Genomic DNA, 22,539 nt, shown 5'->3' on the forward strand with positions numbered 1-22,539 from the left:
GCGATTTATAACCGTAAAAGTCATATATCGCGAAAGGTTGAGTAATACCCTTCGCGCCATTCACGCTTGGATAATGCGGCACGTTAAAAGGCCCGGCGCAAGTTTATGACACTTGTCGCGGTTAGCAGGCTTAATCCCTGGCGAATCGATATGCATTCATTCACCCGCTCTCGTGCACGCGCCTTTTTCCGACTCTCATTAAGAGAATTCCCGTTGAAAAGTGACGAGGTAACGGCGCCATTTGCTTCGCGCGATCGCCGCCGTATGACCTCGCGGTGAAAACGGAACGGACGCGTATGTCGCATTAGGAGTCAACGGTAATTTCACATTTGTCGTTACAACGGATGAGCATTCCGGGGTAGTTCCGGGTCGATCTGGGGTGGGTGGCTTCGGCTGCACCCGGTCCGATAGAAAGAAAAAAAAAAATGGATACCCACCCGCGAGTAGGCGCGATGGAGAGGCGATGGGGACTCGAGAGGAGAGAGAAGGACCGCGTCTCGCGGGAGCGATTGAATTATCGGGGAAACGTACTTCAAAGGGCCGACCTTTCGCCTTCGCCTTCCCGTTGGCCTCTCACGGCGGAGACGAGAGCGCGGTTAAATTGTCGCGGTAAGATCGCGGGGGAAGTGGAGTGGATAGCGGGCAGCGGTGCCTAAACGAATGAAAGCGGAGAACTTTCAAGGCGAACTGTTTATTCCTCTTTTTCCCTTCGCTCGCGCAATCCCCGCGAATCGATTAATGGAAAGTCGCGGGCGAAAGCGAGCGCTGTTCGCGAGAAAGGGGTTCTCGCGAACGGAAACGTCACGTGAACGAGCAGCTAATGTTTCATAAAACTGCTCTTCAATTATTTAATTATTTGCGGCAGAAATTTATTCCTGAAAACGGGAAAATGTGACGGCGACGTTTGCGGACGGAATTAAAGGACCGGGGTGTTTTTTTTTTCTTTTTTTTTATTCCTCTGTTTACCGTAATTTTCCATATTGGCGTAATGAAAATGTCACGGTCCTTCGTTAAAACACGTCGAAACAAAATGGTTTTTCCAGATAGCCGAGCTAATATTTTCTTTGACATTTCTGACAGTTTGACGTTTCGTCCGTATGCGACAGTCATAACAATTTGCCCGCGAGAGAGCCGAGTGTTTTATAAGCAATGTGATCTAGTTCGAACTGAAAGTAGTCGAGGATAATTTGCAGCTCAAGATGATATGATCTCGTCGTATCGCTGTTCTCGCACGGCGAGGAGAGCGACAGGGAATAATAAAAAACCATATTGATGCGCGAGCGTAGAGATAGAACGGAAACGGAAACGGAGGAAGGGAGGAGGGTGGAGGCGCGGAAGGAAGAGAGAGGAAGAGAGCGAGATATTAATAGATATTGTCGCTTAATAAACAGTTTCTTTTGCCAATGTAGTAGGTTTGCTCAATATAATGAAGCAATTATAACATAGCGAGGTTTCGCCCGCAAAATCCCTCTTAGGCAGCACTGCGCGGCGCGGTGGGCAAAGCGAAGTCGGAACGTGAGGTCGCGCGGCGGACCCGATCGAGCCTCTTTCTACTCACTGGCGGCAGGGATGTCCGCGGCGCGCGGCGCGGAGAGGGTCGAGGGGGAAAAGCGGGAGAGACCGCCGCGACAGGGTCGGCGAGCGGAGGGAGCGGAAGAGGGATAAACGAAGCACCCCTTCGCAAGGGAACGGGGCGCTATGGGCGCCGAGAACGGCGAGGGGTCGCCGGGGGTGTAGGACGAGGGTGTAGTCGCGGGGAAGCTGGCAGAGTGGAAGGATAGTCGGATGGAGTGGTAGGGGTGGAGGCAGGGGTTGGCGGCGCGGTCAAGGGGGTTGCCGCGAGTTCGGTGCGCCCGCAGTCCTCAGGGTGGCTCGTCAGTTCGGCGGACGACCGTGCGAGAGCGCCGTCGTGGCGGCGTGATCGATCCCTATCGCTCTCTCGGCGGCATTCGCGCGCCCGCACCCCCGATAAGCGGAACGTGCCGCGGTGGAAGCCTCCTCGAGGGAGGCGAGAGTACGGCCCCGTCGCGCGCGCCAAGGGCGTCACGAATCGCTGCCGTCGTGGCGATGACGTCGCCAGCCGTCGAGTAGTAAAGCCGCACTACAGGCACGACGACGCCAACCGAGCAGCCTGAAACCGCCTTCCGACGGCGCGTGGACGCGGCGACGACGGCGGGGAAACCCCCTATCGACCCTATCCGCGACGGCTGGCTAACCTTGCGGGGGTCCGTCTCTAGACGTCCTATCTATACGGCGTCCAAGGTGCGTCACGTTCCCTCGTACCGATCCGAGATTTTCATGAGATACCCGTGCGTGAGCGCGACCGAATAACTCGTCTCCTCTTCGCCCGCGGACCTTGATCCACGTTGACGCGTCTAACCCGGTCAATCACCCGCTTTGGCACGCGCAAACCCTGCCTGTCAGCCAGCCAGCAGCCAGCGGTCGGTGTCGCGGTCGGAGTCGCGCGCGTCGAGTGCCGGTCGAGCCTGATCGAGCCTCAACCGCGTGCGTTTACGGGGACAAGTGACGCCAAGTGTCGAGATTGCGGCCCACTCGCTCTCTGCACCCTCTTCTCTCGCGGGGTGTCCCGCAGCATCGTGCTTGTTGCGTGCGTACGTACGTATGTGCGTGCATGCGTGCGCTCGTGTTGCGAGCGCGCGGGCCCGCATCTTGACGGGAGCACGTAAATCAATTTCATCTCCGACGACCGTGCTCCTCCGTCGGAGGAGAGGACCGCACGCCGCTCTTCCGTTGAATTACACGTCTCACGGCACCCCAATTGAGACCTGTGGGGCGGCGGAAAATTACATTCCGCACGGGTTCCGCGGAAGCCCGCGCGCGAGATGATTGCACAACGCGGCCGGCGCGGCCCGTAATTCATTTCTCGTTCGGCAATATTACTTCGCACGGTCACTGATATTAGGCAGTCGGAGGCAAGAGAGAGAGAGAGAGAGAAAGAGACCGGATCAAGAGTGAGATTACACCGCGGGGAGACGGAACTGGCACGTTCAATGTGTGCAACGGACGATTTTCTCTCTGCACGCGCAAACGACGGGGGATACACGCTCGCGCGATTTGACGACGCTATCGTAATCAGTTAATTTCCGGGCGTTAAGCGGTTTCGTCGGCCGGCGAACTGGCGATATTTGGAACGGCGCGCGCGAGATACACCGTGTATGACAATTCGGCGGTGGCAGGTGTGCGGGATAATCGCCGGGGGTGCTATCGCGATCAATTCCTTCCCGGGAACCACCGTGGAGAGCTCCTCTTCGCCGTTCACGGGCAATTACAGGATCGGGCTGCGACACGCGAAAGGGCAGAACGCAAGAGGAAGAATCGAGAGCGATTACGGATCGATACGGTACGTCTTAGTTTGTGGTCCGTCGCGTGTCAAGCGAGATTGCGATTCTTTTTCGTCATATCAATCTGATGAGATTAAAGAGACTCGTGGGGAAGGAAGAGAAAAAGTCAGTATTAGATCTTCCGGTACTGCCATTACCGCGGCAAAGTTGGAAATTCGATCTTGATAGTTTTGAAAAGAGAAGGGGAATCAAAGTTGGAATTAGATTCCCCTGGACTTATTATCACCGCTACCTTACACCGAACCGAAACTGGATCGCGACAGTATTATTCGCGCGGAATCGGTTCAAGTCGGGAATGCGACGGGGTTACGTAGGAAAATATTAAAATTCAATTTTAACGCATGCCTAAAGGGGTAAAGAGATTAAACCCGTAATCAGTTTTGTGGTCGCGGACACTCACAGGCGTGCGGGCGCAAAGCCTCAATATTTGCGTTAATTGCATTATTGTTAAACAAATTTCGCAATATTTCGCTGCCGCTGCGCGCTGAAGCCCTACGACGTCGCATGATAGCGCGTAATAATGCGAATTCGATTAATTCTAACGCAATTAACATAAATATATCGGGGCGTTGCACTTGCGCGATTGCATATAGGTGCGGATATATGTGTCTTTCGCGTCGCCCGCAGATGTTTTATTAAATTTCATGGCTACGACGTACATCGCTATGAAATCGCTGATCGATAGCACATGTCTCGCTGAAAAAACGAACCGGGAATGAAAGATAAATGTTGCGTTCCAGTTGAACCGTCGAGTCGGTGAATGTCGTCGGAGGCGTGTCGCGAGCGGGCCTATTTTCGCGGCAGGATTAATTAGTAGTAAGAGTCAAAACACGAGCGCACCACTTTTATCTGTTCAATCTATCTAATTACTCCATGACAGGATGCAATAAAATTATGAATGACTTATGCGATACGAGAGAACGTTCCTTAATTAAGTCGCGTGACGTGACCGCCAAGTTTTTCTTTTCCCACCCAAAGAAAAAGACGTTGTCGATCGTCAACGGCTATGGCACTCGCGAATATCTTCCCTGAGAAACTCGGGCACGCGAAAGGGCGGACGGGAAGTTCATTTTCTCGCGGCAGCGCTGTTTTAAATTCAATGTCACGCACGTATTCCCCGAGTGCACGGGTCGTTTTGACGTCTTGGTCACTCGCGACGTTGAATTAATTTCGCGGAGCCGCGACACCGACGAGATCACGCGGTCCTTCTTTGTCCTTCGCCGCGAAAGTGCAACGGGTGCACCCCGAGATATCGGAAGGCGAACAATCGCGGCCCTTGCGCGAGTCACAGCGGGGCTTAATATCGCACGACAAGTGTATTACCGTTCGTGATAAGTCGCAGAAATCGAGACCGTTCCGCACCGGTCACTCGGGAGACCGAGGGGGGGCTACATGAATGCCCATTGTCCGCGATATCTATCTTACAAACGATCACGTTGACGAGGATCATTCAGCGCTGCCTGGCTCTTAAACCCTCCTCGATCACGAGCGTACTTTATCTCCATTTGCGATAGACGACGACCCCGTACCTTCAAAATTATGGTATTCGCATACGTATATCAGATTGTATTAAAATGTGCTGCGATAACAGCCGGAGGGGAAAAAAAAAATGACTCGCGAATAAATCGTCAACTTTTTCAATTTTTAAAATCGTTTTTATTGAAAATATAGCTTTGTACAGAAAAAAAAAAAAAAAAAGAAAAAGAATCGTATCCGTGCGTTCGTCTTATACTTTTCCAATTTCAAAAGCGTGGCCTTTTACATTATCAATTCAGAAATATTCCGGTTAACGTATCTCGAATAAGTTCTACACGTTCGTTTAAAATATAATTTTTTAAATAAATAAGCGAACGAAGCAGCGAACGGACGGTGCATAATTGAAAATAAGCAGAGCGATGTGTGAACGCGGGAGAGTCGCACCACCGAGAGATTCTCGGGAATTTTCCGAGGTGTCTGTAGCCGTGCGGAAACAATATTCGCGAAGAATGGAAATCTTTCCCTCTATAAATAGAGGGACCGAAGAGCGGCACTGAGAGGGTTAAAGTAAGCGAGGTAAACTAAACGGTGACGCGCATGACTGAACGGCTCCGAGTAGAGCGTCGCCGCGCACACTTGGTCAATTTTTTACTACCCTCGGACTGCCCCCGAATTTGTTTTTAGGATCAATAGGAGAGAACGCGTCGCGGTTTATTCTATAAATTCCTCCGGAACCTACTTCCGGCCCCGACGGGGTCCGGGGAGGTCGAGCGATTCGACGCGACGTCGACTTTCGGGGAAAAACAAATTCCAAGGCGATGGACGGTTGTGTGAAAAATTGACAAAGCGCGCGCGTGACTGTTCGGCCTCACACCAGCATTTTTCACCGGCGACTCGACAACTAGCGTTTTATTTTTGACAGTTCCGTTATTCGATATCGATCAAGCGTTGCGGAGCGATAGTGCGGTCACGGTGACCGGTACGACGAAATTAATTATTTAGAGACAATCGGTTTGGCGGCAATTTATATTTCCCATGGGTCAAAGGGCGTGCAATATGCATGCCCCCGCATGTATAAATGTAGCCCAGCCGAAAGCCGATAGCGGCAATATTTCTCGGTGCAACCCGCTGGCGTGGCTGTAGGTTTAGTAAAAATTTATAGATTTCGCGCTGCGGCCCAGATTTATCATACTTAATAAGATGCATTGTCTTTTCAAGAATACCGCTTTCAAATCGGCGATCGCGTGGACCCTCCCTCGTGGTATTTCGCATTGAACGCGAGCGCTTGAAAATCTCGACACTTTACAGAGTCGGATTTCGCAGATAAAAATACCCCGATTTTTTCTCCCGACAATATCGCAACAGAATCGTGTTTTATCAAAACGACGCAGTGCTCGAAATTTCCATCAAATATTATACATGTAGAGATAGATAGGAAGAGTAAGAGAGAGAGAAAGAGAGAAGGGGGAGGGGGGAGAAAACGTTTCAGCTGGCAAGGGGTTGAACGGGCCCGCGTAACTGAACGTTCGCGCTCGATATCTCGATGGCGTAATAAACACTGCCAGGCTAAATTGAGAAAATTATATTCCTCTTCCCGGCGAGGTGAGCGCTTTCGCATTATCGAAGCTGAAAAGGCGGCTAAGTGTTTGTGTACCCTGAAGATCCCGGGAGCGCTGACAGTGGCACACGGCACCTCCATCGGGGTATTCCCTCAGTTAAAGTGGCTGTGCGCGCGCTCAAGAGGATACCCCGGGATAGCGCCGGAGCGCGGGAGATGGAGGGTTGAACTAACAACCCTCTCCCGTTCCTCCCGCGTCGGCAAAAACTTTGAATGCCACGAGGCTCCCGGCGGCCCGGAAAAGAGAAAAATTGCTCGGTCGTAACAAGAAGTAATCGTCCTCGTCGTTGTCGTGCGCGGCGCGGGTTAAAAATAGACAGTGACACTCCGGAGAATAGTCACCTCCCTGAAAAGTCTGAACAGCGGGGCGCGATGAGATGTAACATGGAGAGACACGGGAGAAACTCTCGCGGAGAATTGTTTTCCCCGGTGCGATTCCTGAGAGGGCCGTCGCCCTGTTTACCATTGCAAACGTCGGGGGTGCCCTTCGGGCGCGAGTGCGCCCTTTGTCGCGACGGGGCGTCCCGAGGGCTCGGTCAAAGGGAAGGGGGTGGAAAACGTTCCGCGACCGGAAATTGAACGCGACCGTTTACGACTGTATAATAACTGGCTTCATACCGGACCACTTAAACAGCAATTGTAGGTCATCTCGACGAGGCACTTGGCACGACACAATACTGCGTTTTCTCTCTCTCTCTCTTGATCTCTCTTTTCTCCATATAGAGTCGAAGCTACCGGCTGAGATTGTTGACAATGAGGCGGGAAAGTGGCTCTCGAACGAAACCATTGAAAACTAAACGCCGACGAATAACGATTTGCTCGTGAAACGGAATCATCCGATGGCCACGGCGATACGAACATGATTAAAAATGTATCGATGTTACATTTAACCTTTAGTGGCCCGAGAGATGCTGCATATGTACCGCTTTTACGTCATTTTCTGCCCCCTCGTTCGAAATTTTCGCGATTAACAGATTTAACTCGACTCCCGGCGTAATAGATGTAATTAACTTCCCGCAAAAACTCTTACAATCGTATGCCACTGATAATTGCGTTATCACCTTAATAAGTCTCATCTGGAAGGGTCTTATTCGGAAAAAGCGAATCAGGATATCGAATTATTTTTAAGCCGCTTCTACTTCGTTAATGTGGCGAGGTCAGCGACGTTTGAGTGGCCAGCCGGAGTAATTTATCTTCGGTACCGCATTGATATCGCATTCGGAATGGAATCTCGGAATCCCGATTAGATTTTTGATCCAAAGTTTATATTTCATCGCGCATCGCTGCAGAAACTGCGACGAGCGCATCGAACAGCTTTAATAAGATCGCGTTCTATGTCGGACTAGAGCATTGACGTATACGTACGGTTCTAAAAGGTAGCAAGTCAACTGGGAATGCATCGATCGTCATTTCAAGTACTGCACGAGGTCGTTCTACGAGCCATTCTTGACGCATCGGCCAATCGCGACGACGATCGAAGCGCGTTTCAAATTTTATAGCTCTAATTTCGCGGAAGGTCTGATTGGCTTGAAATGCTTTTCATGTTCGATCTTTCGGTGAAGAGGTTTCTCGACTTTGGTCTTAAGGGACTCGGAAAAGAAAGAAGGGAAGCGAAAGAAAGGGTGAGAAATTATTAGAATAACTTATTCGTTCAGTGAATTCGTTATTTATTTCTTATGTTCTTAAAATCTTTAACATAATAATTTTAAAAAATAACAATATTTTAATCAAGTGAAGTGAGTTTAATAATTTATTTCCCGACGGCGGGTGATCGATTGATCGTTGCTCTCTTCTAATCTTGTAAGGATTAAAGTTATTGTCCGACGTAACTTGGAAATCTTGCCAGGTCCAAACGGTCGGGCTCGCTAATGTCGCCACGCGACCCGCCCAACTTATCAGGCACCGCATAGTTTCACAGAAAGTTCGTGGCGCATACATTTTACGATTCTTCGTAACGCACACACTTCTGCGGAAGTTCCGCTCGAATTTAAGGAACGCGCGAAGCCACCTCCACGGTTGTTTATCAAGTGAAAAGTTCGTCGCGGTATAATAGACGTCGACGGGTAGAAAAAAAAAAAAAAAAAAGGGAAAAGCGCGGGAGTCCGAAGGTCTCGCGGGAAACTTATGGGTGTCCTCCTTCCCGAAGTCGAACAGTCATGTTAAAGTAAAGAGGCGTCCCCTGTAAATTTAATGCCGGATCGTGTCCGCAGATGTCGACCTTCTTTTCTTTTATACGTTCCTCCCTCATCACCTTTCGCATTTCTGCCCCGCTTTTCTTTCGCGCGTCGCGTCAATTCCCATAAAAAAGGTCGTGGCATGCCCTTGTCATCCGCGTTATCTTTTTCAATTATTAACATTTGCGAGTTCGCCTCTTATTCCCGAACGTAATCCACTCTGCGAGCATCGCGTTAAAAGATCTGTTACACATTCCCGAAATGCTGCGTCTGGCTTTCCCTCTTATCCCCGTTACTTTGACTCCCTTTGTTTCTTCCGCTCGTTCCCTCCCTTTCGTTCACGCAAACATACATAGTTGCATCAACCTCAAATCCATGTTCATTATGGATAGATTCCTAAGCCATTAACATCCCTATAATCTTACCCGTTCCGAACAACGCCATCAATCCTCTCCGCCCTAAGCCGTCCCATTCCATCTCAATTTTCCCGATCATCCCTCACCGTCCGGTAATCCTGTAAAATGATAATACGCCGGTGTCGCTGAATTCGACGACACAATGTGTGCGTCAGCGCTATATTAATTAACGTACCGTCGAAAAGCCACATTATTGATAACCCCGCCGATGTGTATATAGATATACATATATTTTTATTTTTTTATTTTTTATCTTTTTTTTTTTTTTTCCACGCAATAATATTTTTCCCGGGCGGTAATTTCTTTTTATTGGACCGGCAGAAGAAGCTACAGAGAGAAAAATGGTTTTTCCCTCTGGCTCGGACGTAAATAGAATTTATTCAATTTTGTCTGTGATCAGAGATGTTTTCTCGCGCGTTTTCCAGAGGACGGACACCACGAAGGAAGTAGTGAAAAAGTTCACGTGGCGTACCATCGGGCAAACACCCGAGACGGGACGTCGGAGGAGTATGCGACCTACGATTGCTAAATTCTCGGCTGCCCCGGGGATATGTTATTTCTGAAGGCGCGGGGGTTCGCATCGCGCGGATCAAATGTGCCCGCAATGGCGGCGGAAAGTGGGCCAGGTCGGCACTGTCGGAGCCGGTAAGTTAACGGCGACAATGTAAAGCAGTTTCATCCCTTTACCCGGCTCGATAGCGCCTCGCGGCTGCGGGATTAAACTTTAGATAGAATCTCGAACTTTATTTATCTACTTTGATAACGCGCGCGAGACGAGGCGATGTTATATATACCGAAAATGACGCCAAACGAGATAAAGCTTTAATTTCGGATATGACGTACGACGTGGCGCGAGCGGTGCCGCGTACCGTAATAGATATACCTAGAGCACGGACCTACTTCGCAAAGCGGTTTAAAATTTTCTACAAGTTATTTTAAAGGATTACGTGGTATTTTATTTTTTTTATATTAAGCAGGAGAGGAACATGCATGAACATTAGTCTGCATAAACACGTCGCGAACGTGCGGGAAACGCGCCGCGAAAATTAAGGTCAGCGGTTTTAGGACAGGCCACGTGCTCCCGCGGACATGATCTCATCTCGTGCTCGATTCCTTCATTAATCCTCATTATTCTTCGTTAACCTTGCTCTTGTTCCTCATTAATCTCCGTTAATCCGCGGTGGAGCTATCGCCGGGACCCAGTGAGGCAATGGAACAGATAATATTCTTGATTCCACTTGGCGCCCTTTCGCGACAACCCCCGGCCCTTTCTAATCCGGCAAAACAAATAACTAGTTGACTCGAGTTTGTTTGCAGATGCAGCCGGGAAACGTGAGTCGCGACGACGTTAAGGAGCGATCGCCTGGAATGAAGCATTGAGATAAAGACTCTCGCGCGTTACCGATGAGCACGCGACGTTTATGAAGAGATCTCGCGAACCGCGAGCTCGGAGCTCGAAACTCGAATTCGTGATAAAGAGTGGAATCCGTGCCGCTGCCGCCGCGCGCGAAATATCGGCAGCTCTCGTCGCTGTCGTCTCCGTATCAAATCGAATGTCGATCGCACAAAACCCCGCGGGTTGCCGCGACGAGCCGCGATCTATCCGCTTGACCGGGCTCGGATGAATCCGCGGAAACGCGAGCTCTCGATTGACTCGTCGCTATTGCGAGCGCGCTATTGATATACGGACTTAACGAAATCTCCAATCGCCTGGATCCTGCCGGGCGCGCGTTCGATGCGTAATTATCGCGGATTATTCTCGTGAGTGGTGTCGCGCGCTCCCGACATCCCGGTGTCGATCGGCGCGGAATGCGAGGCGCGTCGCCTCGAGAGCGGAAGCCTGCACCGTCGTAACAAATCGATCGCGGATTCTCGCCGTAGAATCGCGCCGGCCAGTGCGTCGAGTGGCTCTACTATCCGAAGTCGTATATTCCGTCATGCGAGCGGAGATCGGTGGACGTGCGACGGCGAGTGTCGCCCGGGGCTTCTCGTCGGGTCTGGTGACCTGGGCGAGCACGAGATGAAAGCGCGCGTCGCTACCACGTCGCGAGATGTCGTCGGGACTGACTGGGTGAAGAGGAGAGGACGGAACGGGATGAGGACGCCCGAAGAAATGTCCGCGGCGATCGGCGCGAGGTCGAGACGCCGCTCGCTGATGCTGCTGGCCGCGATAGCGTTCTGCTGCTGGCACCAGCTGATCGGCGAGTGCGTCGGCCAGAAGCCGATCAACCTCGGCGGCAGCAAGAAACGCGATGTCTACATCGCCGGCTTCTTCCCGTACGGCAATCACGTGCCGGAGGGTCACATCGGCCGCGGCGTAATGCCCGCGGTGAAGCTTGCGGTCGAGCACATCAACGAGCACCCGACGATACTCAGGGACTATCGGCTACATATGTGGTGGAACGATACGGAGGTAAGTTTTCCGTTAAATACGCCGCGATCCCCGATCCCCGAACGCTACTTAACGAGTCCCCAAATGCGAATTCATCTCTACCTCGGCTTTTTCAATAAGCCCGCCCGCCCGTCGTTTCACCTCGGGACGCAACGTTGCGCTCTTTCCTTTCGCCCTTCTTCCTTCTTTTTCCAATTACTCCCCTTATACATTGTTGAAGGCAGAATCTTTTTCATTATTATTTGATTACGGGCCCCGCCTGAGTCTTTTGCCGAGTTGCCGTGCAAGGATCGTTAGAGATTAATAAATTATTGCCTCTTATAACTTCTTCCATCGCCGTTCAAATATATTTCTCAGTCTTACTTAGATTATAATTAATAATCGATTCAAGTTTCAAGTTGTTGAATAAATCACGACATTTAATGTTGATAATGTGGAAATACAGGCCACTAGAGAATTGGAATGTCTTAAGTGAAACAACATGACCAGTCGGGAATTAATAAATTATTAACGGATTTGGATATTTATGTCTTCTTTCGCGGTTCTCCACATAATTTCTCAATCTCGATTCAATTAAAAACGCTTACCGATCAGAATTTCTGACTACTTTTTATAAAAATATCTAGACTTTTACCCTCATTTTATTTTAATTTATTTTTTTCTATTGAAACGTAAGAGATTTAATTTAATACAATAAGGGAAAAAGTAGCATTATAAAATTCTACTTTATTTTTAATAGCCTAAAAGCTCCCACTTTCGGTAAATGTATTTAATAAAACATCAATTTGTAGAAGATTCAATACCCTATAGCGTAACGAAGTAGAGAGAGATAAATAGCGAGTTTTAAAATTTTATCCTCCGAGAAAATCGCGGGAAGCACTTTGAAAATAATTTTCTACTAGATGAACAAAAATATGAGTATTAATTTTACAATAAATATTTTAAAAACACGCCAGCAGACGTACAATGTATGTATTATATGCAAAATTGTGCGACAATAGAAGTTGAATCTCAAAACATGTAATTGTGACTACTGCTACTCTTGTGACATAACGCTACATTATTTAGTTCTTCATTCAACTGCGCTGTGTAAAGGTACAATATCGCGAAACGACTAAAATCGCTCTCGTTGTAGCTATGAGAATTTTTGTATGAATAAAAATTATAAGTCCGTGAACGAAAACATACGAATGTCGGTTGAATCGTATGTTCTCTCGACAAAAGGGCCCTTTAAAAAGCATGTAACGCGGCGGAACTAGCTCAAATAGGATTTCTGCATGATATGTAAGAAATTTCTTGAAAATGCGTACAGACGACAAAACTGGCTCGGCTAATGTTGCTCCGAGGGACAGAAACATTCTATCGGTACACATAAAATCCCAATAACCCGCGTATACGGACGGCCACGGCGAATCGAGAACAAAATGCGACCCGCCGGTAAATACGCAGACTTTCACGAGAAGAAAAACATGTCTCATCATTAGACATACACGGCGCTGAATACATACAAGAGACCCGATAAGAGATGATGGGAGTAGAATCAGAGTTTACGCAACGTCATCGTAGATTTATCGTTCACAATTGTATCGGCTAATATAAAGGAGGTATCTGTTTCCACCGTTCCTCCGATATCACGGTTAAACGACCGTACGTAAGCGTATACTGTTTTATTGCAGCTTATCGAGTTCAATTAACAATTCACGACGCTCGAACCTAGCGACGGCAATATACGATATTTGTTTATATGTATTTCACCGAAAAACTATTCTTATGCACGTAGAAGCTAGATAATGGAAATAGAATTGGAGCCGAGCGTACGAAAATGCAATCTGAAATTTAGGTCAAGGAACGAATCAATTTTTATCGCCGGGAAACTTTTGCAAAAATGAAAAGGGACGGGGAGAAAGCGCGTGTACGTTATTTATCGCGAGGTATCGAATAGGGAATTACATTAATATTTGTAGACTGAGGAGCGCGAGTCGATTTCGCACTTTCCTCTAAATCTGTTATCGGATTTTTTTTTAAGCAGCCCCTCGTCGCGCCTGTTTTACACAGATTGACGCGCGCGGAAGGGTAGTAGCTCACTGCCGGCGTTATTACATCCTGAAAAGTTATTTTGCTATGTTATTATTATCACGCGGCAACGTCTCGACGTCAAGTGCATAAAAATAGCGCCAGGCCGTGTGCGACCATGCTCATGCCATTATCTATCGCGCGCTGCCTCTTTTCTGGAAATTTCGCACCTCGGGTTTCGCTATTAAAATTTTTCAGAGAGTGTAACACGCAACCCCGTGCAATAGGAAATCTAACAAAATTCTTCACAATTATATTTTTAATAGGTTAGTGGGTCAACGAATGTTATTACCATTTTTTGTTTTCAAGCCTGCATCGACGGCGTGACATCCGTTATTCTTTTATCTATTCTAATAATAAAATTGAATCTATGTATTTATGTATTTTTTTTCTTTTTTTTTTTTCTTTTTTCTTTTCTGTTAAAATAATATTAAATGGAAACTGCTATTTATGCAACAAACATTACTAAAATAATTTTTAAATTCCTTTTTCAGCCTATTTTAAACGACGTTATTTAGAAACGAGGTAATTTTATCTGAAATTTTCACATGAAACGCAATATTATTTCTTCACGTTTGCGCTGCAGATGCGTAATAATATTTTCCAAGTGATAAATATTTTTAAACATTAACATTAGCTAAATTTTTTAACTGTTAAAATATACGTACGTTTGAAAACGACATCGGTGAAACACGGTTGGACGAAGTGCGAGTGACTCGCTGGCTAGTTATTAATAAAACTTTTATTGATATTGATTTTTTCGTATGCGCCACCCTGTCACATTATACATTTTAAAACGCGCTCCGATTCGCTCAGCGCGACGAGACTGAAACGTGAAGTCGTTATAACGAATCACCATGTTACAGCCGCGCGAAAATGATCTCTACTCGGGATAATGGTAATGGGGACGAGCGCGCGGAATACGTTTTTTCCACTCCGCAAATCGCAAATTAAACTCACCGAAATCACCGCGCCGGGGAAAATTCGCCGCGCAAACATGACGCATTTGGATCTGTCACGAATATTTGACGGGTGAGCGCATTGTCCCGAGAGATAAAGAGAGACAGGGGGAGAGAAATGCAGCCGGGACGGGGAGGGCGGCTTTGCCTTTGCCAGCCATCGCCGATGTTGCGCATCGGTCGATACATCCCGCCAGCAACCACCACTTGTATCTCAATTTCCGCTGAATTAGGAGCTATCGACGCGGGACGATTTATCGCGTTGTTTACCGCCGTGATCGCGCGACGGCGGCGATCGTCGTCGAATTTCGCGGGATCCTCCCCGTATTCGATTCCGCCGCAATGTAAACGACGTTCCACAAACGCGACTCTCCGCCGGTCACGAGCGTTTTTCGGATGCGGCCCTCAGACGTCGAGACGTTCCGGTTTTGCGTCCGGCGACGCACCGCTCGCAACCACCCTCTCGAGTCGTCCCGAACTCGAAAGGTAGACACGGGAAAATTGCGGAGAAAACTTGCCAGAGTGGAGGCGCATACCCGAGTCAAGGATACCCGACCGCGACTGCAACTTCGAGAGGGGAGGAGAAAACTTTACGTTTACCTTTCTCTGTAGCGTCTGGAACTATGCACGTATGTCACCTATACGGACTCGCCCGCGAGTCTCGCGGAATTAGGTCCCTTCATGGCTGACGTCTGCATCCGAAGGGGGGTGGCGCGGGTCCGCGAGGGCGCTTTGAATTATGGATGGAAATTTATGCGAGCGTGCTATGGGTCGCGCGATGCCTATGAAAAACAATGCGCGGACGAGTCGTTGGGCGGAATTGCGGCGCGGTGTAAATCACGAGCTTTCTCATTTCGAGAAACGGCAGGATTTGCGGGAGCTACTCGACGTAAGATATTTTCGGCGCTCACCCTCTTTCCCCAGTCGCTCTCATTTACAACATCCGACCGCGGCGGGATTTTATTTCGCGAGAGATGTGACGAGAAAAAGAAAAAAATAGAGAGAGAGAGAGAGAGAAACCCGCTTATTGAGCCCGCGACAAAAGTACAGGGTGTTATTGTTGCATACACGTGCGATTCGAGGCCGCTATTTTTTGCACCCTTATCGGGCTCCCCCGCGAAATGTGGCACCGTCAGAGCGGACCCGTCGGAAATTTTCCACACTCGTGCTTCAGCACCTAAAGCATCCGTTGACCAGAAGGCGAGAGTACAACGAGATTATCGCGTTAAATATACTCGACGTACTTTCGATAAAGCGCCGATGCGCTTTCTACATACGTGTACATACATATAAAACGTTAGTCCGGGCACAGCCGCGTAATATAGTATTATCCTCTTTTCCTCGCAATGGAAGGTAAACAGCCGTGAAGCAGCGTTCTTTTTTTTTCCTCTCCGTCTCTCTCTTTCTCCCAACATAATTTCTCGTTCGCTGAACCCGGAGAATCGTGTCGCGATTTACGACACGGCACGCTCGCGCTCGGGAAAATCGCTGAGACCTCCAGACATATCGAATTATGAGAGTCTCGAAGTTAGCCCCGGAGGAAGCTGAGCTGACGACAAAAAGTGGAGCAGCTTGTACGAAGACGGGAAAGATTAATCGTTTCCGATTACTTGCCGAAAGGATATTGTAAGACGTGTACGATCGGCGCGCAACCGAGAGAGCCACGTGGTATTTTTAAGCACGCCAGCAAGTAGTTACGGTAAATGCGCGCGTAGACGCGTCTGGTTATTTTCGTGTATTTTTCACCGCGAGCCGCTGCTCCTTTTTTGTTCGCCAATCGATGCGCATCGGATTTGATTAATTCAACCGTGTAATCGGGCGACGCAGTTTAAAATTAATTCTTTCCATTCTCTCGTTCTCATTCGCGAAGGAAATTCCTGCTTTTCGACGCAACGAATTTTCCACGTCAACGTTCTACGACACGCAATCACGTAATTAAGGTATCTGCCGCCTCGTTGAATCGATATCATTTTCGTCATTTAACACGAAATACCTAAGCACCTAGAGACGCCACCTTCTCTTTATTCGTAATGATGGATTATTCCTCGCCATTTGCCGCGACAATGCAGCGGGTATTCGTTGCTCAAAGCCGACGAAACGGGCGCTATACGTTTTCATAGCGCACTTGAAACCGGCTCGAATTTATTCGTCCCGCTAACTTTATTTTTTTTTTTTCCTCCCCGATCTTTCAATGCGGAGATCGTTAAACGGCGACTAATGAACTTAGAGATTCTTCCTCGAGTTGCACGATTCTCTCCTGTAACGTAATTTCCAAGGACGAATTTTTATCTCTGCTCCGTGATAACCAACGTATCGGAAATCGATGCAAAATAGAACGAGAGGATATGCAATAAACGCGAGACGGAATCTCCCAGGCAGCGATAAATGTGGATATAATTTTCTTTCCCTTTTTTTTTTTTTTTAGATTTTAAAGAACAGTAGCGTTCACCTTTATGAATTTTTAAATAGAGAATTAACGATAAGTAGCTTGCGACGGAATTATGAGGACGGAAAATGCACGGGTGAAGGATAATGGCGGCGCGTCAACGGGAGCAATGCAGATAATGTTGCTCGTGCGAATGGCATGGTTTCGTAATTTAAAAAAACCCGTATTGAATCGAATCGAATTTATTATTCTTGATTATTCGCGATGCTGATTATCTCTTTTGCTCGGCACACTTCGTGCTGCGAAAGTAAATGTCCGTTGTCAAAGAATTATACTTTGACAGGACTAAATAACGAAGTTATAAACGCCACGATAATATTTTCAAAGTACCGCGGTAATCAATGTGCAATAATTAATATTAGTTGAATGTATTAAACACGGATTGCAGATTAATGTAATTTTAAGTTTTTGTATATTGAATTATTTTATATGCGATATTATTAATTATGTTTAATTGTACGATTGATATAATTCGCCACAATGGTGAGGTCATGCATAAAGCGTGCAAAGAAATATTATCGACTCACTTGTTCGATGCGCAGCGGCGGAGTTACGGCAACAGCAACGCAGCTAAGACGACACTGTGATATTCAAATGTACCTGAAACATAAATTATAGAAAGCCTTGAAATAATTTCCATTATATATATAAAAAAAATAATTTTAAACGTCTCTAATTAATTTATCTATCAAACAATAAAATATAAAGTAACTTATCATCTAAACGAAATTTCTAATAAATTAAACTTTTCTACAATAAAAAAATTATTTCTTTTTTATTAATCACTAAATTTTCTATTTTAATTATTACCGAAAGGATAAATTTATTCAAATAAGCAGCAAAAAAACTTTTTTATTTTAAAGAAATCAAATATGATGTTGATGTTAAGATCATTGACCGCAAAGGCCGATTAAAGTTATTTTATGTCAGCCGACTTGTTAATTCATTAAATATAATTACTTTTTGGCGCTGTGAACATTACGGAGCACCATTTCGCGCGTGACGTGCGACTCGGCTGCAGACTCGCTCATTCGAGAAGTGCGGGTCCACGTAGAAGATGCAAGAGTAAATAACGTGCGAAAAGTGTTCGCATTAATTATAATATCTAGCCCATTTAGAAAAATAATCCCGATTGATTTGGTAAAAATCTTAATGCTCAAAATAAATTTGTCGTTTTACACGCGGGGAGAAGGGGGGAGGGGAGGAGGAGGGGGAAGCTCCGTTTCTGCCCGGCCAGAAATATCCTATTTTTATCTGTACAATTATAACCTTTTACATCTTGCCTTCGGAACGGGGTCATCCGTGATGAGCGCAAAGGGAATGTAGCGATACGTTGAAATCAATTTCCACATGAAAAAGAACACTCGAAACGATGCTGATATCAAAGGAACATGTAGACACCGCGACTCAAACGGAATACAGGATGTCAGCCCCAATGATCGTCCGTCCCCGAGATAACTCATAGCTCAAAGATCATTCCTACCTGTTTTAACTGTTATTTCAGCCGTGATGCACAAAGCGTTTACATCCACTCGCATTAAATTTGTTTCTGTAAAAATTAAACTTCCGAGAACAAAGTTTTTCCTCCGACGGAATATTTAAAATACTTTTCCTATTTTCATTATGGAAAAAAAAAAAAAAACCATTACGGCACGAATAGTTAGAGCTCCCGGTGCCTCCTCCGCGAAGTAAATAAAATTGAAAAGTATTATGCCCCTCTAGATGTTTATTAATATCGCAACTTTAATCCCGTGAGCTTCCGGTACGATTTTATCATTAATTAGAATGACGTTGGTATTATAATAGCGCCCACCCCTTCCTACCGATTTGGCATCTATTCTCCGCTTTTCTCTATTTTCTGGCTATATACCAACAAACACTTGTTGATTCTGCAAATATCAAAGAATTTTCGATATAAGAAACGATCATTTTTCATTCTGATGCATATATGAATTGTGAAAACGTGGAGTGGAAAAAAAATGAAAGCGGCGGCGACGTATTTCGCGATATCTCTCCTAACAATTTTTTTTTTTTTTTTATATATTTCGCGTTCAGACGTTTCGCCTTTTAGATATTCCTCGATTTCCGCCAGGCGTTCCCTAGACTCCCTGACTCGGCTTGAGTTTTCAATCTTTCGTGAAACAACGCGATCAATAACACGACGGTATTAGGGAAACAAGCGTGGATAACCAATCGCGTGTATTGCAGTGCAGTGCCGCCGTCGGGATGAAGGCGTTCTTCGACATGATGCACAATGGGCCGCACAAGGTGATACTCTTCGGTGGCGCTTGCACACAAGTCACGGACCCGATAGCGAAAGCCTCGAAACACTGGCGCCTTACGCAGGTAATGCGACGGCAAAACGTCGTCGTAAATATTCATGGCTTTGCGGAAGACAAGAAGGACTGTCCTCCTTCTTGCTCCTCCGCCTACTTGTATTTGCATACTGACGTACACAGAGACACACGCACGTGCATGCGCGCAAAAGGGAAAAGAAAGGAACAACCACGAGATTCGTAACAAGGATTGCGATTCCCTATTAATATTCGTCCTTTGTTGCAGCTCAGCTACGCGGACACCCATCCCATGTTTACGACCGACAGCTTCCCGAACTTCTTTAGGGTTGTGCCGTCGGAAAATGCTCTCAACGCGCCGCGAGTGGCGTTGCTCCTGCACTTCAACTGGACCCGGGTCGGCACGATTTATCAAAACGAACCCAGATACGCGCTGGTAAGGTTGATCTTGATACAACGATCGAGAGAGAATAATAGATCCAAATAAACGAAGCAATTTTTATGAAATGTTGAGTAACTTTCCACGGCGTAATTTTTTTTCGAGGTCATAATTAGAGTTTGACTCTGATTCTACTGGAAGCTACGTGCTTTTCACTGAGCGACCAGAAGAAAAAAAAAAAAAAACTTGGTGCGCATTAAGAGAAGAGGAGAGATCTTTTGAAAATCTCAAGCCCGTCTTATATATTTTTCCGCGCGTTAGATACCATTAAGAAAGTGATTCAAACAGCGGTTCTCGACAGTTGGAAGCAATTCGGGGAAATGAAAGGGTTAATTAATCCCGTCGCGAGAGCGCGTCGTTTTCCTCGCGGGCGTGGGTGATGTATATGCAGCAACTGTTCCATTTACATTATAAATGGAGATTTGCCGTCGCTGGCGGCCTGCTTGAACAAGCTAAATGCGCGAATGCGCTCACGTTATGGCACGTGATAAGCATTCGGATTGAAAGCAACTTCTCTCTCTCTCTCTCTCTCTCCCCCTCTCTCCCCCTCTCTATGTGCCTCTTTTGAGTTCGTATCCGCTCTGCGTTTTCAGGTGCATAATCGGTTGGTGGCCGATCTCGACGAGGAGAAAATGGAGCTCGTAGAGACGCAGAGCTTCGCCACAGAGGTGACAACGGCGCTCGAGAAGCTCAAGGAAAGGGACGTGAGGATTCTCTTGGGAAATTTCAACGAGGCGTGGGCTAGACGGATATTCTGCGAGGCTTACAGGTTTGGCTTATACGGCAGAAAGTATCAGTGGGTCATCATCGGGACTTACACGAGGGAGTGGTGGTTGCGCCCCGGCGGCGGTTGCGCCCCTTCCGAGCTGTCCAAGGCTCTTCACGGTGTCATCCTGACGGATCTGCTTCCGCTAACGACCGAGGAGCAACACACCACGTCCGGAATCGTGAGTACGCTGCGCTAAAACTGTACTGTTGGTTTTCGATTAAATCCGCGCGGATAGCTCGCCGGCAATCTGGATCCCGTTTAACATGGTAATTACTCGGCTCTCCAAATTAGAATTGGCCGAAACGTCAATTTCCCCCGTTAAACATAATTTAACCACACGCGAGATCTTTCTATTCCTCGATAGAAAGTCGAATGTTATTCCTTCCATTCCGCGCGAGCGGCTGAATGCAATTCTGATTCTGAAAGGATTACGGAAGAATCGCGCTCCAGATTGGCTGAAGAATCCGTATTGCGCACCAAATACCGTACCCATGCACGTTCGCCTGAGTGCGTTTCTGATCGAATATCGGGTCCCCAAAAATTGCGTTTAATCGCGCCTCGGAGCGTTCGCGGTCGGTTCAAACGGAAACGATGTATATATACGGCGGCTCTTTGAGATTCGTCATATGCAACGAGGGAGGTTGCACGCCTGTTGCGTCTCCGTGCATTTGATTTTATACGTTTCCACCCTCTTCCTCAGACTCCGGACCAATATCAAGAGGAATACGACTCAAGACGGGGTAACGAGTACTCCAGATTCCACGGGTACACGTACGACGGCATCTGGACGGTCGCGCTTGCTGTAAAACATGTCGCGCGCAGGATACGACACATCCATCGTAACCAGACTATATCCGACTTTCGGTACAGGGACGCATTGTGGGAAAAGCTCTTTCTCGATGCCCTCAGGAATACAAGCTTCGACGGTGTCACGGTAAGCTCGGCCCGCCTCCTAGCAATTTCGCGGCGCAACGACGCCCCGCTTCCTCGCGCCCCGAACACAAACCGGATAATGCCATTCGACATAAAATTCTTAGCGCTAAAAACGAACGTCGTTACAGAACGTGTCGCACAGCGGGCATAAAGAGCCGTGATAGTTTTCCAGGAGAGGATTATCTCGGATAAGCAAGTTAGATGACATGCTACGCTCTCGGTTTATCGGGTGATAAATGGCTCCGAACAACCTTTAAAAAGATATCGTAATTGCATTGTAATTTGCACTAGCTTAATGTTTGGTTTCCCGCTGTAATTGATAAAGAGGGAATTGCCGCGAAGGAAACTGTTGTAGGAAGAAAATTCTCTTTTAGAAAATTACGATCTTACAGTACTTTTCGTTGACGCCATCGGTTGCTAACGAGTTTCTAAAAGGTGTCGAAAAAGTTGGATAATTGAGAACCACGCCGCGAGAGAGAGAAAAAGAGAGAAAGAGCAAAGCGACTTAATATTTCGCAAGTTTAATTTTTCTAATATTATACACCTTTCTCGATATCAAACTTTTCAATTCAAACATTTTACACGTATACATAAATTAATTTTTTAAGTGTTTTACTTTATTTTCTCGAACTCGCTCGTTTGTTACATTTAATTTACGATACAATTTTCGAACGAGTTTTATTCTTCGCAGCAATTCCATCGACGCGATTAAAGCGTTCGTATTTCCCGACAATCTCAATAAATTCTCAAAACATTTCTGTACTTGTCATGTATGTTTTGCACTCGTGAAAAAAAAGAAAAAGAAAAAAAAAAAAAAGAATTTCGTTAGAAACGTCACCTTTTGCTTTACCTCGTCTAACGATAATTTTCCTAGGTCAAAGCAAAATATTTCTTTTCGCGCGCACGATTGATTCGCGTCACTTAGCTCCAATTCGCCAAGTTGTTATTTGTGTCGAGGGCGTTGAGATATCCATTGTTGCCGTGAGACTGCCCCCGGATATTGTGAAGCTCGAGGGAAAAAGGTCGCTTGAAAAAGACGCGGGAGGATAAAGGGGAAGAAGACGTTTATAAAGAAACGCCAAGATTGGAGAGCGGATCTTTACGTTCTCTCATTAAACCAGCGACAATTCTTGCTTTCGATCGTCTAAGCGCTTGGGCTCGACAACGACGAGCCGCTCGGCACTTTGT

The 22,539-nt window shown here is 46.9% G+C and overlaps 1 protein-coding gene and 1 long non-coding RNA gene across 3 annotated transcripts in view; one reads left to right on the top strand and one right to left on the bottom strand.

Annotated features, from left to right (window-relative positions):
- Positions 1-22,539, bottom strand: part of LOC139112604 (uncharacterized) — a 44,876-nt gene that overhangs the window by 8,400 nt on the left and 13,937 nt on the right. Inside the window, exon 4 of the long non-coding RNA XR_011547404.1 lies at positions 17,444-17,516. This is a non-coding gene — a long non-coding RNA (uncharacterized lncRNA). The remainder of the gene's footprint in view (positions 1-17,443; positions 17,517-22,539) is intronic.
- Gaba-b-r2 (gamma-aminobutyric acid type B receptor subunit 2) overlaps positions 1,849-22,539 on the top strand; it is a 33,746-nt gene continuing 13,055 nt past the window's right edge. Inside the window, exons 1-7 of one of the 2 annotated variants that reach the window (XM_070673344.1) lie at positions 1,849-2,262; positions 9,472-9,691; positions 10,364-11,459; positions 19,125-19,262; positions 19,479-19,646; positions 20,243-20,596; positions 21,119-21,352. In XM_070673344.1, the coding sequence (XP_070529445.1) occupies positions 11,067-11,459; positions 19,125-19,262; positions 19,479-19,646; positions 20,243-20,596; positions 21,119-21,352 (1,287 nt within the window). In that variant the 5' untranslated portion in view covers positions 1,849-2,262; positions 9,472-9,691; positions 10,364-11,066. Of the gene's footprint in view, positions 2,263-2,426; positions 3,362-9,471; positions 9,692-10,363; positions 11,460-19,124; positions 19,263-19,478; positions 19,647-20,242; positions 20,597-21,118; positions 21,353-22,539 lie in introns of those variants that run through there. The other variant, XM_070673352.1, reaches the window with a different exon arrangement.

The sequence above is a fragment of the Cardiocondyla obscurior genome, linkage group LG02 (genome assembly GCF_019399895.1).
Source record: "Cardiocondyla obscurior isolate alpha-2009 linkage group LG02, Cobs3.1, whole genome shotgun sequence".
NCBI lineage: Eukaryota > Metazoa > Arthropoda > Insecta > Hymenoptera > Formicidae > Cardiocondyla > Cardiocondyla obscurior.